Consider the following 17,579-nt stretch of genomic DNA (forward strand, 5'->3'; position numbering starts at 1 on the left):
CTACCACAGAACAAACCACTAATACATCCTATCCGAGTCATGGATTATTGTGACACACTCGATTGGAGCCTCTTCGTTTCTGGACTCTATGATGGTGAGTATCTTCCATACTAGTACTTCAGCTGGATCTCTTATCCATTTTTAATTTGTCTACAGAAAGTTCAGATACTATACTACCCGGGGACGCATCATCGATGGCTTACATTACAGACAACAACGCTGCCGCTCAGGATGTAACCACTGGCTCCCAGCACACGGCGGCACTGTTTTCAAGTAACCTCCACAATCCCATTCAACCTGCTTTCGTATCAGGTTCATATCCTTCTACAAGTCTGGAAGGCGAAAACAGTAAGTCATGGAGCTGATTATTTGTTCCGCGCAACGTTGACAGGAAGATGATAAGCAACGATATCCACCGAGTCGGATGAAGGATACTCATACCCACTATTTTCCACCCCAGCCACTCACTCGTCTCCGATTTCCCATGTTCAACAAGCGTCAGGTTCTTCATCACGCCTTGAACTGTCCCCGGAGCCTTCACTAGAACCATTTCCCCATTATTCTTTCGAGGACATCAATCGTAAGGATTGAATTTTTATGCACGATTTCACGCTGACCGAGCATCGACGAATAGCATTGTTTAGTTCCTCGTTTAACCTTTTCCCCATGATAGGTCAAGGACGCGTGTCAAGTCCCGATGCATGCCCGATCTTTCCCGACCCTGCTATTCAACCATCCACTTCGTATTCAGAAATTTGTCCAACCAGTCCACACACCTCCCATCAGATGTCATCAAGCAGACGTCAATCTCTGCCTCTTGGGAACTTTGGAAATTATCCATCGATGAACGTGGATGATGGGTGCGTCTATCGTCGCGGAATTGTGTTAAAACCTAATCAACTTCTTCAGGCATTATCCATCCACGTCCTCAACGAGTGCTGCCCAAGAAAATGTCCAACCAAATCGTTATATCGATGTCATTCACGGTGGAGTCTGGTTCACCGAAAGCGATCCATCTACACAGGCACCACATAACCACACTAGGGTGCCCACAGAAGATGAGAAACAAACACGACAATTGGTTCCAACGCTTTCAAGCGTTGATCAATTGATTTCGTACTATCACAGCCACAGCCACAAATACCTCTCAAGCGATAGTACCAGCGATTTCCACTCTAACAATGGAGAAAAGGAAATACGCTATCACGAAAGATCCATGCAGATGGACTCGAACCGCGAAGAGAGCTCCGGGGTTGGCCCCGTCGAGCCTCTCGCTAAGCTCGTAGAAAGCGATGGAGGGTATGATAACCTATTTCCTTTTCTCATTTCCAGTGAGTGAAACTGATGTCTCGCATAATTTCTTTAGAATGGCCAACCATCCCTCCAGGACAAAGAGGTACAAGTCATCCTACCGTCCAATGAACAAATACATGCCAACTGACTGTGACTGTCAAAACTAGGCGACTTTCCAGCGCTTCTAGATATACCCAGAGGAGAAACCTATCCACGGCAGAGAGCGATAGGTATGTGATACCACGTACCTTTGATCATTATTGGCAACCTTTGACATTCCATTCCACCCGAATTGTACTCTGACACAGGTGTGATTCCGCCTCTGTAGTCAGACGGCCACGAAGAGGTTCGCGACTCGACCCTGAAAGTACCTCGGCAGTGACCGAGGTTCTTCGGGACGAAGGGAGAGGCAAAGGTAGGGTCGCGGAAACATCGAGGGCCGCACCGAGGCCGCAGATCAAGCCGGTACCACCGAGGTGCCTGGCTGACGAGTTCTCGCAGAGGCGTTTGGTAATCAAAGAGCGCCCGCGTCACCGAAAGCACGGTGGAGAAATCGGCTTTCAGGTGATAGAGGCTCCAGGGCAGCCCTAGAGTTTGACACTGCTCAAACATCATACAAAAAGTAGTTAGTATCCAATAAAAATTTACTATAACACAAATACCTTTAATTCCACTGAATATTGATAAGTCCTGAATATTGATAAGTCTGGTCACTGTTCAACTCTTTAGTGGTGTGGTAATGCAATATAGACGTTGCGCAAAGGGTTCAATGTTGCGGAGTGAGATAAGAATTTGGTTATCTTCGAGATAATCAAAAGGGTCCTGTGACCATGGGAAATTCAGATCCTTCAAATGCCTTTTGAAGCAAGATGACAGAACAAATGAGATGCTTGGCAGACGGGCTCGACTTGAATTCTGGAGAGTGCACACGGATTTTGGTTGCGGCTGTGATCAAGACTGTCTGCGACTCAGGGCACTGTCAAGGAGGAATCGAGTTGTGAACGGCTTAGAATGCACCTCTACTTCCTCCAGCATACTGTCCTGGTGTACAAAATTGTACAGCCTACTTCTTTGTTATACTAATTAACATAACACGTTACTGCAGTGTAGAAATGGCCGAATAAAACGTAAGATGTGTGATACAACTGTGATGTCAGATGCTTCAAACTATGAGTGTGTATTATGCGTGTAACATCAAGCAGCACCGACGGGACACAACAGATATAAATTCTTGGGAGTCATTATCAGCAACATCTCCACCCAGGAAATTCAAAGCCTGTCAACGTTTTCTCAAGCTACAAGCTCAAAACATAGAACTATATCGAAAATATAATATAAATATATTGAGAAACACAAACATGAATGACTATTGGATCATAGTAGCATCCAGCGTCCAGGGGCCCCCACTGCATCCCTTTTCACGGCGCAATCTCCTGAATTGAGGATATGCACTCAGATAGTTTCGTAACGTACTCTATTCGTCACAATAAATGCTCATCAGTAGTATATTTTTGCGAAGGAGAGCATCTGGCTTACCCGCCATTCTGTACCATACTCTGTTGTTTCCAACAAAGGGTACTTCCCCATAATATACATTTCAATTTCATGAAATGTTGCCTTGTGATTGCGACAGCAGATCGCTAACATAAGTACCTGTGCTGGTTTATAGATCATCCATGGGTCCGGGCCCCATGGCCACGCATCTTCTAGCGGAATATTATACGGTATTTTGAGGATTGAACGAACCTCCCTGTCTGTATACTCTGCGGACGGCAGAGCATCCACTTCATAGGGGGTTAGCACCCCACTGGTACGTTTGCGCCGCGCACTCTTTTGCGCAGGGGTCTCTCCAACGCGACTCCGAGTCAAACGCGACTTCGGCGCTTTGCGTGGGTGCGCGGAGGTGCCTCGTTTGCGCGCGGGTGCCTGAAGAGTAATATAATGAATCAGTTCATGAATTTTGACTGATAAAAAAGGAGAACGTACCTTCGACGAGCTGGCTTTGCCTTTGAGAAGATAGGGATCCGACATGGATGACGATGAGGAAGTTGGCGAAGAGGTGGTTAGAGCATGCGACGTATATGAGAAGAAGTGAACGTTTGCTGTGGCTGGAGAAGCAGCAGGCAGTGACCATGGTGGCATGACACAAAATTCCGGATAAGACCTGCTTGAAGGGACATGATGTATGTTCTTCATCGCAGAAAACTCAATATCTAGCAGTTTTAATGATAGAAAATCACGCACCGCATATCCACTAGATGATACATGTTGGGGGATCGACGATGTGGCGATGGAACCAGCAGAAGCTGACGGATTCCTCGAGCTAGATGGTGCATGGCTGGTGGTGGTACCAGTGTTGAGGTAATCGGAGTCGTCGTTGTAATTGACGTAGCCCTCCATTTCCCTGAACGCTTCCTCTGACTCCTCATCCGACAAGACTGCAAAGTCGTATGCAGATACGCTCTCCTTAACCTCGTCCTTGTTCGCGTTATTTTCGTAGCTGGGGTCCATGCTATGGTCGGTGAGCTCCTCCATGTCTGGGTACCACATATCTTCCTCTGACTCCGTCTCGGGCGAGTGTATAATCTCTGGGATGTTTAAGGAGTAGGATTCGGTGAGATATGAGTAGCTGGATGGGTGCGTCGTGTTGGAAAACATGGCTGGTATACTTTCCAATGGCTAGAAATCAAGTATGGTGGGGGAGTACAAGAAAGAGGACCAAACAAATCCGAGGTAAAAGTAGGTAATATGCACCGCTGATGTTTCCGAGTGGCTCAATCCCTGAGAAGACGGCGATCTTCCAGCCTAAAGGCCAGCCTGTCAAACCACAGATGCCCATTGTTCCCTTCGCACATTTCTCACGCCAACATTATCTGAATGCAATCAACGCTCTACAAGGATGTTACAGGACACACGGCAGCCGAGGGTATACGAGAGAACGAGGGGTTTAACCACCCATATATGATACTATTACACATTTAATTTCCTATAAAAGATATGGAGATTCATAGTGATGATTGAACCTCGTTGTGGCGACACTGACACTGACGCCGCGAGGTCAGGACAGTGACCGAAGTTCCGAGCGTCCAAGCGTGTATATTCTGGTTCATAATACGTACATCTGTTGATGTAACAAGGGCAGTGCTTGGCCCACAACTCATTTTTAGAACAGGGGACGTAACTTCTTGTTTTTTAGACGCCATTCATCCCTTACGAAATGTCTTTCGTTATATCTATTATAACGAAGCCTCTGTGCGACGTAGTGACAACTTAAAATCAGAGCTTTGATTGAAAGTTTACATAGAATTAGGCGCCCACGCACAAGTATTTCAGCCTGGAGAAACACGCTGATCCACCATTATTAATGCACCGGTAAATATCGCCGCCGTATATCCAATTAATTAGGACTGGCCAAGTGCCTCCTGATCTGCGCCCATTCTCAAATTGGCAGGTCCAGTCTTTTATCTTCCCTACTAGTTTTCTCCCTGCGAACGCTTCCGATGGGAAACTGCTTATTGGATGAGTGTATATGCAGGGTTGCTTCTTTTCAATCTGAACCAATAGTATTTCAACCCGGAGCGCTCCATTCATGTGCGCCGGCGTCGTCAACTGAGAATATTTAGACAACAAAGGTATAATGACTTCATATTTTACCTGTCATCGTCCAGAACCCGTGCATCAAGGGCTATCTAAACGCCCTGCAAACGCCTAGCTCGTGTTGCGGATCTTATTCGACTAGAACAGGCGCGAGACGAGGAGTGGCGATTGCGCTATTTTTTAACATCTCTCGGACTTTGAACAAAACAACAATTTCTCTTTCCTATGTTACCCCTATGGATGATAATAATGGATTTATGCAATGGCTGGACATTCCAAACGAATGTTTTCTTCTCTGCGGGTAAAAGTAACCTCCTCAGGATTGTCAGGCCCCTGCTAACATGTTTAATTAGCTATGTTCTCAAAGGAGTTGTGGTATAGCTTTACAGATGACGTGGGAGATTACTCACGGTAATTAGTATCGTTCTGAATCTCAAATTATCGAGTCACGAAGAAACCCTAACCCAGTATCTAGCTATTCTTTACTGACTTCGTGTGCAGGCTACTCGGTGAGCCTCCAGAGTCCAAAAGCTAAGTTGGTTGCCGGGTCGGAGACTGAAACAAATGATCGGCAAGTGGCGATTTTTGATTGATGAACATGAGAAATCTTGCCGCTCTGGAACCGCGAACATGTTGGAGGATGGACAAGGATCCCGGTCATGGCTTAGGGAAGGAATTCCTGACTTACGGCGCGCTCACCGCTTTCAATTGGGGCAAGAACAGGTGCGTGGCTCTTTTCTCTATGGATTCTACTCACATTCTTCCAGTTTCATATCACCTCTCCACAGCCTAACAACTCTCCCATCGACGACCCAAACCACTCGCATCAGTTCCTGCGCGTTGCGCTGCTAAACCTCTCTTCTACTCAGAATATCTGTCTTGAAGCAGAGCGTGTACAACACTCAGCAACAAGAATCATCGACGCCCATGCACCCTCCCCGATCGAGATCTCTCGCACTCCAGCAGTCTCTTCCGCTTCTTCCATAGGTGACCCAGACCCCCGCACGTTCCTCCCCTGCAGAGTCTCTACAAATTCGTCCGATACGCTCCACCATTTCTTGATGGATTTGGTCATTACAAGGCATGTTCTGCAGCCTGTGGAGCGTGGACTGCAGGGGCGTTGAGGAGCGAGGCCGAGTGCGTATACTTTTAGGGAGAACTGTGGAAGTTACTGGAATTCAAATAGGTGAGTTTCTCTCTTCTCAGTTTTTTGTCCGAGTTTGCCTCTGCCTCTTTCCCCAGACTCCAGCATATCGCCGCGGCCGCCTCCACCCCATGCATTCCAACAGAGCTCCCGCTCGACTCTCGCCTGATCTGCTGCCACCTCGCTGCTGCGAATGGGTTCCATGTTATCCAAAAAGCCCTCAAGAGCAAGAGTTGACGCATCGCCGCGTCTTTGTCACGAACATCCGAGTACCAGTCCTGCACAACACCAGAATCTCGATCTATATCAGCGCATACATACGTTCAGCTCGTTGGCTATGCGGGCGCGGTACAGTGCAGACGGGTCAGAACAGATGGAATTGTACACCGGTATATTGTGGGTGAGAGTGTGGGTGTAGGTGGGTGCAAATATGCGTGCTTCCCCTGCCAACGCATGAGCCTGTGCGCCGCGGCGCCCATGCTACGACCCTCTGTACTGACCAAACACTGTTTTATCTCTCAGTATCTCATTCCACGGGTTCTATATTCCTTTCTTGCCTTGTCAGGTTTTTATCATCTACTTCACACCTGCACCGCGCTTGTCCGCTGCTGATTTGTCTACAGAAAAATTGTAACTTTGAATTCATGTTTTTTCAGCGAGACCAACCTCTGCCGGCAGTCTTTAAAGCCATTTAAGAGTGCATGTTTGACGGAAATGAGGTACAGAGTTGTATAGAACTCGCTAGCTTTCTATCCATCCCAGCATACCTTGATTTGAACCACTTGATCCCTGTATACACGGACATACACCTCATGTCCGCTTTCATGTGGGCCAACTGACAGTAAAAATACAATCGCAATAAGGTTTTGATTGTTCTAGCTGAACAAATGAGAACAACTTACAAATAAACCCTCCAGGAACGACACCACCCAGATCCGCAAATGCACTCAAGGCATTGTCAATGCCCACCTCTTCAAACTCTTGCGCGACTTCAAGAGCCAGAACACACCCAATCGTCGAATTAAAATACTCTTCGTGTACCTTTTTCCACTCTATACCATCCAGATTCAATGGGGAGACGAGGGGCTCTTGAGGCAACGAGTTGTAGTCAATATGCCCGTCCGAAACCCACGTTGCGCAGAACGGGGCTTCGTCGGTGCCAGCGGTGCCTTCCACCACAGACCATAAACCAGGTTTTGCGTTGTATATGACCGCATCCCTGTCACCTCCGCCTGATCCAGCGATCTCCATCAACTCCCGCATCTCGTTGTCTCCAAAAACGGATCCAATCTCGAAGATGATCAGTGTACGCGAGCCTCCCACCTTGAATCATATACAAACACTCCCGGATGAGTCAAAGCGGGAAGTTAATATAGTGTGGATTTTTACACTCACTTCAAATATCCGGCTTGCCGTTGAAGCGTTCAGTTTGGTGACTCTTTCCGTCAGGGATGTATCCCATTCGTTGTATGTGACCATGGTGGTTGATGAATGAAAACGGAGGGGGCTGTGATCCCAAAGAAAAGGGTTGCTGGGAAATTAGAAGCAATGTTATGTATATATTTATAGACCATTCAACCACTTTGTGATCGCATTAAAAAGCTGAGGACAAGTTCCGGAACATATTTACATAGTACAAAGTTTATACGATCTCCCAACTACTACTACTACGGCGTTTCTCCTCTAGAAATAGACCCAGGTGACTTGAGTGTACGAGAGCGCGTTTATCTGAGTCGCATCTATCGACATCGTTTTGATTGATTGGCACTGATTCATTTGTCAATCAGAAGGGTTCATCTACCACAATAGAGCAGGAACATTGCTTACTGAAATTGGTAGGTTAACAGAGACTGTTGTCTGTCCCTGAGGAATCTTTCCGATCAACGCAGTTTTTGCATTTGCGAGGAAGGTTGCGGCTCTCGAGTTGAATCCAGCTGTAAGGAGACTTCTTTCAGGATCAAAATGTAAGGCTAGTTTTCCATCTATGACTCACTGAGAAGTCCATTCTATTCAGAGTAAGCAGTGTTAATATTCGTAATGTGTGCCCTTTAAATGAGATTTGGACTTACAATCCAATTTCTACAAGCAAGTTGTGAGCAAAACGAGTATATGAGAGTGAGTAGACTGTGAAGCTTGAAGACGCACTTGTAAGCGGTAGAAACATCGAAAGGTTGAGCAGGTGGAAAAGCAGCCTCATATTCAGCGATAAAGTTTATCCAAAGTTGGCGGACCTACACCATGTATTGGAGCTTACGATGTATGAGGAAAGTCCTGGTTTACTCACTGAATCCGCCCGAATTTTGAATTCGATCTCAATAGTTCTGTCCTGTAGGTAATCAGTTGCCACACCTGCTGCTCGCAAGAGGAACAGGATTGCAGATGCATCTTTTGATGGTCCTTGCATGTTTGCTAGTGTTCTAAACTCCTTTTGTCCAGCGAGGAACTACATGTTCACATTGATTGAGGTCACAGGAATCGTTAGATTTGTGTAAATAACATACCGCTTCCCTAGATAAATGAGCAAAATGTGCCATGACATTGAATATTTACAGTATTCTGTTCAATCCATCGTAACTCACTTGGCTGAATTCGCGATGCCCAACAGAACTTAAGCCTTTAATTTTAGCCTGATATTGTCCGTCAAAAACCAAATGTACGCTCACCTGGCATTTCATCGGTTCCAGTTGGCTGAATGGAACGCAAGGCATCGGCAAGAATCACACCCTGTGTTCCAAACGGACTGAAAACGTAAGTCTTCAGCCAGTTGCATGCGCTCATGCCACGCAAATCGACGTTTTTGACAACAACATCCTGATATGTTTGTTAGAGGGTGAAATAATTCTAGGGTTACTTTGGCGGGCCACTAACCGTCATGAACTGTGTCAGAAGCTTTAAGTGAAAAAATCACGTCAGCATTTGCCTCTATTGGGCATACAGACGACCGACTGACTTGCATCTGTTCACACGTACATTGATCAAAAATCTTCGACAAGGAAAGGAAATACCTGAGCTCACCTCATAGACGTGCTCTTTCGCATATCCGTCATCGTTCCGACTGGTAGTTCTAGCAGCGTACTGGAGATATGGGTAAGTGAGATAATGTATTGAGTGTAGCGAGAACCTCCTACAGAATTTCGTGCGCCCCAGTCTGCTGCGGTGGTGCTTAAACTAAGCACAAGAATTGAACGAAAATTCTTCAGGAAAAGGGATAGAGTTATTACTCATCAAGCTCGAGTAAATCCCATATTCCGTCTGGCAGGGTATTTTGGTATGCTGAAAAACGGAGTAAGAATCGGAATGACCAACTTGGGAAATGAACTACGGGGAGGCTTAATGGTCAATCCCAGGCTACTTCTGGTTATGATTCCACAACGGGTCTCAGAAATTTTCAGGAAAGAGAAAGACGGCTTAAACTCACGGGCATCCTGTCACGCTGACCCGACGTTCAAGATGGACTGCCCGACTTGTGTCAACTAAAATCGTCGCAGCTGACACATTCAAAATAATATACCTATATGTTCTTCGCTTCGGGTTTCAAGTTCATCGTCACCGTCATCGGGATCGGGGTCAGGGACGCTGTCTGCGAGAGCGTCAGCACAACTTCCACTGGTTCCGTTATTTTCCTTCGGGTGTGGGCAGTCGAATAGGCCTGAGAACAAACCGCGAGACTCCAGACTACCTTCCCGAGCCTCGAAATATTGCAAATTACTCCCCGTACCCCCGTGACGTTTCTTCCTAAATGGCTTTGCCATGCTAAATCCAACGCTTTCATTTCCTGGTAAATCGCGGGGAGTATATATTGAGCGGCGAGCAGGGGAGTCCGAGAATGAGATACTAGTGCTATGAGTTTTACGCACAGTTAGCTGACTTCATATGACATTATGGAGGTTGCGGACCTGTACAAGTTATAGTCTTGATGGAAAAAGTTGAATGGACCAACCGTGCCTCCCAATCCAGACGCACCCTATGAAACGGTAAGGGATGATACAATAAACTTGTTGAAGTGTTGCACTTACAGCAAGGAAGTCGACTTGAGCGTCAATGCTAGCGTCAACTCCTTGTAAATTTGCATTAAAAGACATGACGAGAGCACCATCAACGGTAATGGTGGCTATTTCACACCATAGTCAGCTATGTTTGCAAGTCAAAGAACACTAACTACCTTGTGCCCCTATTTCGAGCGGTGTCCCTGGGAATACAGTGAACACCGCTGCGGCTTCTGGTATAACATGAACACTGGAATATCAATGTGCATAAGCTTATCAGAATGGGTGTTAACAGTGAATGAATACCCTAAGGATCCGCCAAGCTCGACATCTAGTGTGGGTTGTATAGTCCACCCTAATAAAAAAAATATAGTCGATTGAAGTCAGCGCCAAAGATAGTCAAACTCACCATACTCTTGACCTGGAGCGGTATCGCTTCCCTTATCAACCGGTGTCTGTGTCCCGCCTACGAGACCAAACGACACATGCCTGTGAAGGACGAATTGGATTAGTACTCCACGAACCATTCATCTCTTGTCTGTGGATAAAACAAACCCTTGGGGAAGCGTGTAGGCCGCAGTAGCTCCAAAGGTTCCAGACAAAGATAATTGGCCAATAATCTGGCCATCTTGTATTTCATAAATCATCATTGACTAGAAACGTTTAATTTTGAAAGAAAACTTACAGATGTTAAATGTAGGTCCCACCGTTACTATAGATGGTATATATAGGTCAGGAAATACATCCGTAGATCTGCAAAGCAAGCTCACTAATTCCTGGCCATTTCAACTAGACACGGTGCATATTAGGAGGGGTCTATATCCTAGGAGTAAGATTGAGACTTACTCCTGGCCATGCAAGTTCCGGAACCAATGGTATTCTCCCTGTGTCATACTGAAGTTCGGCTCGGCCGGTTACAGCAAATCCAAGAGAAGCAGAAGCATCGGAATTCGCATAAACATAGGCAGAATCAACGTTAAGAGGGAAAAGAGATCCCTCCAAGTAAAATCCTGTATGTGAAATTGTGAGTTGAGGGCATGTAATTGACATTAAATTGGATATTGACCGTAATTTAGATGAGCCCTTGCATTTCCTTGCGCTGTAACAGATATACTTGCATCAAAGGTCAAAGTACCGTCCTCACTCTCGCAGTGCTGACTGGCCGAGAAAAGGACACTAGAGAATGACTTTTGCATCACGAGATCAGCGCTTGTATCAGATTTGACTTTTGTAAGTCGCTTGAGCCAGTCATCAAAGCCACCAAACCACCGTTCCTCTAGATCTCTTCTTACAGATGATCCTGGATCTTGAATTATTTCTTAGACCTTGGTAAACACTTGGAAGAAGTCACGTTCCAGACTCACCAGCTGTATCAATTTCGGCCCAGTATCCAGGCAATGTAGTAACATCAGCACGAAGAAGAACTTCGCCGTCATCAGCTGTTCGAGTTTCCGACCTCCAACTAATTTCAGATAATATTATGTGTATGTTTGTAAACGGGGACATACATTAAGTGGAAGTTGTAGTCAAAATGCATTTCATAGACTGGATTTGCTTCTGGTTTGCGGCCAGCGTGCGTGTCAGGAACTGTCATATCAGGGTTGATTTCAAGATGAGCCAATCGAGCAAACGTCCCTCCGCATCCAGGAGGCATCTTGACAATTCTTTGCAAATAAAAAACTCGGTTTCAACTTTCTATCCGAGTGTTGTCAAAAGTGGACCTACGTATTTTTGGCACCTGATTCAAAAACCGCAGAACATCCCGACGTGGGATCATCCTCCGACTTACTGCAGAAAGCTGTTACTGTCTGGAGAGTATCACTGTTATCCTGACAACCCAGGATTACCCAATCAGATGATATCCCAACGCTTGAAAGGAGGTTGGACGGTCCCTAGCATTAAAGTAAGTCATTTTTTTCAGGTATCAACACCACTACACCCACATCCAGTGCAAGCAATCCAAATGAGTTGTCATTGGCAGCATCACCGCCATTTGGAGCACTCTCGTCAATAGGGTCGTCTTGTAAATCCCAATCAAGGTCTCCATCGGCTGGAGGATTAGGAAATAGATCAGCCTACTCAGTGAAAATGTCAAAGAAAAGAATGTGTATTGCTTGAATCTGCGAACCGGATTGAACGGAGAAGTTGTCGATGCACCTTTTGGTGGTGCACTGATAAAAGTCTCATTGAAAAGTCTTGATAACGGTCAAAACATTATACTTACCAGCACAGCTGTTTCTCTTGCATGAAACATGCATGAAATATACCGGTATCTCCGTAATCTAGAATATAGACAATTAATAAGTGAGTCACACGCGCAAGAGTATTCCACGCACAATCTCTGTCTTTGACAAAGGTGCCGGTTGGGCAGACCTAATAGTAGGAATAAGTTGTGGGAATTATTTGGGAGTCATTTTCATCAAACCTACATTATCATTACAGCTTAAAAACGACAGCGGCGTAAGTTATACAAAAATATAGGTTGATGTATTTATGCATACTTTTTTGATTGGTGTCCTATAAACTGAATAAATGACTAGAATTTACGTGACGAAGATTCAGAATTATCTCACCGTCTACAAATTCCATTAAATTATGACGCCGAAATCAGTATAAATTTTCTACAGGGTAGAATTCCAAGACAAACGTACACCTGCGCGGAAGATTAGGATTCAAATTATCTATTTAGAGTTCAAATCAGTTTGTCTCACCATTGGCAGTCAGTTGCTTCATCAATTTGCTCGCTGCTTAATCCAGACTGGCAGCAAAATTCTTTGTGCCCAGAGCTACACTTATGGCCTGTACCCCAGGAGTCACTTGCCAATGAAATCTCCCCCGCTGTTGACTATTATGTCATTCAAGAAATGTCTGGAGCAAATTGATGACATACGTTCACAAACACCGTTGCAGAATGGTGCAGTACCTCTCCACTGACAGCCTTTCGGTTGCTGACTATCAAAACATTATAATCTGTATCATACAATGCGTCTTCAGATAAACTCACTTAACAGGACAGCAAACTGGCTGCCCAACAGATTTTCCTCCGCAAGCTAATGACATGGTTAGTTTGGTACCAGACACACCAGTGAAAGAGTTTCACGTACCGCTTGTTGGATTGGCTACAAATTGTATGTTTTTAGCACGCTGTCTATAGAATGAATGTAATAGATATGGATATACCAAGCTTTCCGTCAGTTACATCTGCGATCCTTTGTTTAATTGACTGAAATGGGAACAATGTTCGTAACACACCAGTCATCTGCACGTATCCTGAGGGACATTTTGAACCACATGTACCCAACATACAGTTCTGCCCATCACCAGAGTTCAAATCATGAGCTTTAGGGATGTTGCCGTCTAACATGAGTCAGCCACATGAGCGGAATGGAGACAAATAAACAAGCACAACCTTGAATTGAAATACCAAGTAGGGCATTGTTCGCCTGAATATTGATGAATGGGTCAGACAATGTTGTTGATTATGGGAGAAAAAGACTTACCGTGGAGCTAAACGGCAGGTCAGCATGATTTAAACATTATCATAGTCTTATAACATTGGATTGCGTGAACAACGACTTACTCGAAATCATCCAGATCAAGTGCCCACACCATGAGGCCACCTACAATACATATATAAAATGCTATCAGTGCTCAGAGTGATAGAACAAACCTAGTCCAGCTCCTTTGGCCCATGAAACCTTCGCCTGAAATGTAACAGCGTCGTCATAGCTCACCCAATTGTCCTTGATTAAAGAGAAATGATAACTAGTGTTTTCAACTCGAAGAAAAAATGTTGATGTACTCACATCATCATAAACAAGGTATTTCACTTGTGCTGTTTTATCGTACACGGGAGTGCTATTGGACTGTGCAACTATTTGCTCTATCTCCGCAAAGCTTAGAATACCATCAGAAGCAGTACAGGCTACAACGAGATCAGCCACGAAACATTCATTGTGAATAAGAGGGGACTAACGTCCGCCGGGCGCAGGACCAGAGAAATGACATCCCGGTGTGGTGCAAGTGGGATCAGTCAGTTGGAAGGTACGTCCATAGAAACCCATGCCGAGAACAATTTTCTCGAGAGGTACCCCAACTCTTTGGAACAATTGAACGGACTGAACTATCTCAGTGAGATTTGTATGGGCCTGGACAACGCTTCCAATGTAGACATCCTTCTCGTCCCATACACCATGAAGATCGTAGGACATCAGGTTGACCCAATCGGCGTAAGAGAGTAGACCCAAGAGATCGTAGTGCTGCAGATACCAGAAGGACGAGGGTGCTGTGAATGTGATTCCAAAGGTATGACCTGAAGCGTCGAACTACAAATCAAGAATTGAGTGTTAATCATAGCGCTTCCAAGAGGGTTCAAATTAAGACCTACGGTTTCGCGCATAGTTTTAAAAAGAGCCACCATGTTTTCCTTATCAGCCGGTACACCTCCACGCTCACAGGCCACTGAATTATGACGCCTCATCAGAAAGGACCGTAAAAATGGGGGACTAATACAAACCTGGGTATTCCCAGTCGCTATATGTCAATGGTGTGAGTTTGAGTCCTACTTCATATATAGATAACATACATATCTACCCCATCGAATCCATACTGAACCATAAAACTAAATTATTTAAATGTGAGAAACATCCCAACAAGTGAGAGGCCCTCTACATACCTCACTAATGATTTCGCAAATGCTCGCTGATTTACCAAGCTAGATGCCGTATCACTAAAGACATGCTGAGTAGGTGGATCGTTGAACGACCAGCCCCCAACGGAGATATAAGTTTTGAGATTAGGGTTTGCCTGCTTAAGCCCTGTAAACGCGGTATAATTGGGAATGTCATCAGCTAATGCTGGAACGACTTCAAATGTATTCTTCCCAATAACATAAGTTTCCGATCGTAGACCACATTGTTTGAAATTAACAATACTCACTGGATCAATGGATGCAAAAGCATAGTTAAGGTGGGTATAGCCGGAAGCAGGTATATTCTGAGGGAACCTACGGTTTTCCAGGGCCCGATGGATAACTTGAAACATGTCGAACAGCGTAGCGCCTTACCATGCATCACAAACACGACTTGATGCCCTGTACTGTATTCAGAAATGGCTACACATAAAAAATACTTGTATTCATAACGTACCATCCCTAAGAATTGATCAGCTGACAGAAAGAGAATCAGGGATACCATGAATACCTCGTAATAGCCGATAACCCTAGATGTTACATCGCTATTAACCCCCGTCGGTATCTTAGGCTGACCACAGTTTGGTCCTGTGCACCCAGTCCCACAAAAATCATCGGTTGTTCCGCACTGACAAAATTTGCCAAGTCCAACAAAGTCAAATAATTCGAACAATTGGAATACATACAAAGCCAAATTGACTGCAGCAGACGTTCAAAGCACAAATACTATTCCCGGGTGCAGCATTGGGGCCACATTCAGCAAGAGCGTCGCAGTTACTCAAGCAACCAACACCGCAGAAAGTGGAACCTGGCTAAGAATTAGAGTCAGGTCAAAGGTACAATTAATGAATATCTTACCATATCCACAAAAACCGGATGGTCCACTAGAGACAAGGAATTAGCGACAGCAAGCATGGAGTCGAGAGTTTGTAAGAGATACCAGCAAGCGCCGTTCGGACATGGGCGACCTGCCCCACAAGAACCGTCAAAACCGGGCGGCGTGATAGTGACATTGTTGCACGAGAGATTTAAATCCTGTCGTTTGTTGAAGTGGTTGGACGTTCGGGCAGAAGACGTGCGGTAATCCAAGGTTCGCGGTGCTGTCTGGGTGCTGCGAGGAGAATATGAGGCTGATCTTGACCTCTTTACGATGTCCCTTTTTCTCTTGTAATCAGCTGCTAGGTTTCGTCGATACCTTTCAACCGAAGGTGTAACATCAACAAGCTTGAGTGCAAAGACTTCAACATATGATAGAAGTAAGATGAGCGATACAATGCCCGCTAGTCCAGAACGGAAAAGCCGTAGTCGCATGGCGTCCAGTTGGGATTTATCGAACGACAAGAGAAGAGACACTCGCTTTGAATATCTAGCAAAATTAATCTGAGAGATCCTTTATTACTTGCTGCTGTATTTAGTCATTAACCAGATCGTAAGATTCAGTGCCGAACAAGACAAGATATAATTACTCGCCTTCCTCTACGTGACGTGGCATCAGACCGGAGTGGCTGGACCGTTTTATTGACAACCTGTTGACGCCCACGGGAGAACAAGGAGAGTATATGTCATGCCCAAGTGTCATGAGGAGCCCCAAATATCATGACGAGCATTGAGAAGACTCGACCAGAATGTAGAAATGGCAATTGACAAAGTAATGGGAATCCTTGAACCCAGCCACGTCACAAGCCTATATACACGGTGTTAATCAACGCTGCGGACAGAAAAGGACCTTTATCTGCTAATTAAGTAGGTTGAAAGTTGTTCGCTTGGGCGTGCTTAATTCCGGGTGTAGCCTTCTAAAAAATGGTTTGAGAGGATCAAGCACCAGAGTTTGAGCGGGCTTCCATGGTTGAATCCAGCGTTGCTACCACAAAATTCGTGGGGTATTCCCATACAGATTTATCGTTTCCAGGACCGGATATAGTGTAGGAGTTGGTCGAAACTCAATAGAACCGTCAAAGTTGAAACAGGTGAAACAAGGTTTCCACACGTTGGATATCTGGTCGGCGCGGTCGGCGGCCTTCCCACGGATAATCTCTGAGAACCAACGGATAGTGGACCGCTATTGGCGCTTCTTAGGGAATCTTTAAAGCCTGAAGTTTCTTAACATAAACCACCTGAGCACTCGACAAGTATCCTGTGCTATTCCACGTTCGGAAATATCCCGAGTCTGACCAGTACCCAGAAAATTAAATACCCTGAAGGCCGATTAGCAATTTTTCGACCATTAATAAATACACGACCTTGTGGTAGTAATTTAAATAGCAACCTATGTAGCCTATTAATACGATCCGTGAGTGGGCATTGAGCATTGATAGACGGGAACCATGCTCTTCATTCCAATTCACTCTGACAGCTAGGCGCTCAAGTGACTAATTTGCTCAACAATAATCCATGTAGAGCACGGTTACTGTAATGAGGAGCACACGCCACGTGGCGGCGTGCTCCTACCCTCTTAATGGGTTTTACAAAATGCTCGAATCTATCTGTGGCCCACCCTCTTTGAGAATCCACTATGGCCTTAATGGCCCTCTTTTTGTTAGCATATTTTCTCACTTCTGGGAGAGCCCAAACACAGGCGACATTTTCTATATTCTCCAATGCATCCGACATCTATCCTCTCCCTTCAGACCCAAACTGCGCCAATGCACTTGCTACACAGTTTCAGTGCGATAGCACAATTGCATTTACAATTCCGAGTTCTGCGTCACCTCTACCAAACCTCACCTCATCTGATTTGTCGTCGTTATGCACCCCTACTTGCTTTTCTTCGCTTGCAAATACAATTAAAGACATCGATACGGTCTGTTCAGGATGGCCATATATACTGGGAGATACAAGCTACATCCCATCTTTTCCGTTTGTATTGAAC

The 17,579-nt window shown here is 45.3% G+C and overlaps 4 protein-coding genes across 4 annotated transcripts; all 4 read right to left on the minus strand.

The window, feature by feature from the left end:
• Nucleotides 1-2,659: 2,659 nt before the first annotated feature.
• On the minus strand, nucleotides 2,660-3,951 carry JR316_0007567 (uncharacterized protein; the record flags this gene model as incomplete). Its single annotated transcript, XM_047893303.1, has 3 exons — nucleotides 2,660-2,767; nucleotides 2,830-3,219; nucleotides 3,280-3,951. The coding sequence occupies 3 exons, from the start codon at nucleotides 3,949-3,951 to the stop codon at nucleotides 2,660-2,662; spliced, it is 1,170 nt and encodes a 389-aa protein (XP_047748585.1).
• Nucleotides 3,952-6,610: 2,659 nt separating this feature from the next.
• On the minus strand, nucleotides 6,611-7,513 carry JR316_0007568 (uncharacterized protein; the record flags this gene model as incomplete). Its single annotated transcript, XM_047893304.1, has 5 exons — nucleotides 6,611-6,651; nucleotides 6,701-6,713; nucleotides 6,802-6,869; nucleotides 6,937-7,357; nucleotides 7,430-7,513. The coding sequence occupies 5 exons, from the start codon at nucleotides 7,511-7,513 to the stop codon at nucleotides 6,611-6,613; spliced, it is 627 nt and encodes a 208-aa protein (XP_047748586.1).
• A 3,975-nt stretch (nucleotides 7,514-11,488) lies between these two features.
• Nucleotides 11,489-12,274, minus strand: JR316_0007569 (uncharacterized protein; the record flags this gene model as incomplete). The annotated part of the gene is made up of 3 exons (XM_047893305.1): nucleotides 11,489-11,674; nucleotides 11,964-12,095; nucleotides 12,245-12,274. 3 exons carry the CDS (start codon nucleotides 12,272-12,274, stop codon nucleotides 11,489-11,491), a joined length of 348 nt encoding a protein of 115 aa, XP_047748587.1.
• A 1,717-nt stretch (nucleotides 12,275-13,991) lies between these two features.
• On the minus strand, nucleotides 13,992-14,419 carry JR316_0007570 (Killer toxin subunits alpha/beta; the record flags this gene model as incomplete). Its single annotated transcript, XM_047893306.1, has 2 exons — nucleotides 13,992-14,345; nucleotides 14,408-14,419. 2 exons carry the CDS (start codon nucleotides 14,417-14,419, stop codon nucleotides 13,992-13,994), a joined length of 366 nt encoding a protein of 121 aa, XP_047748588.1.
• Nucleotides 14,420-17,579: the final 3,160 nt, after the last annotated feature.

Source organism: Psilocybe cubensis, chromosome 6 (assembly GCF_017499595.1).
Source record: "Psilocybe cubensis strain MGC-MH-2018 chromosome 6, whole genome shotgun sequence".
Lineage (NCBI taxonomy): Eukaryota > Fungi > Basidiomycota > Agaricomycetes > Agaricales > Agrocybaceae > Psilocybe > Psilocybe cubensis.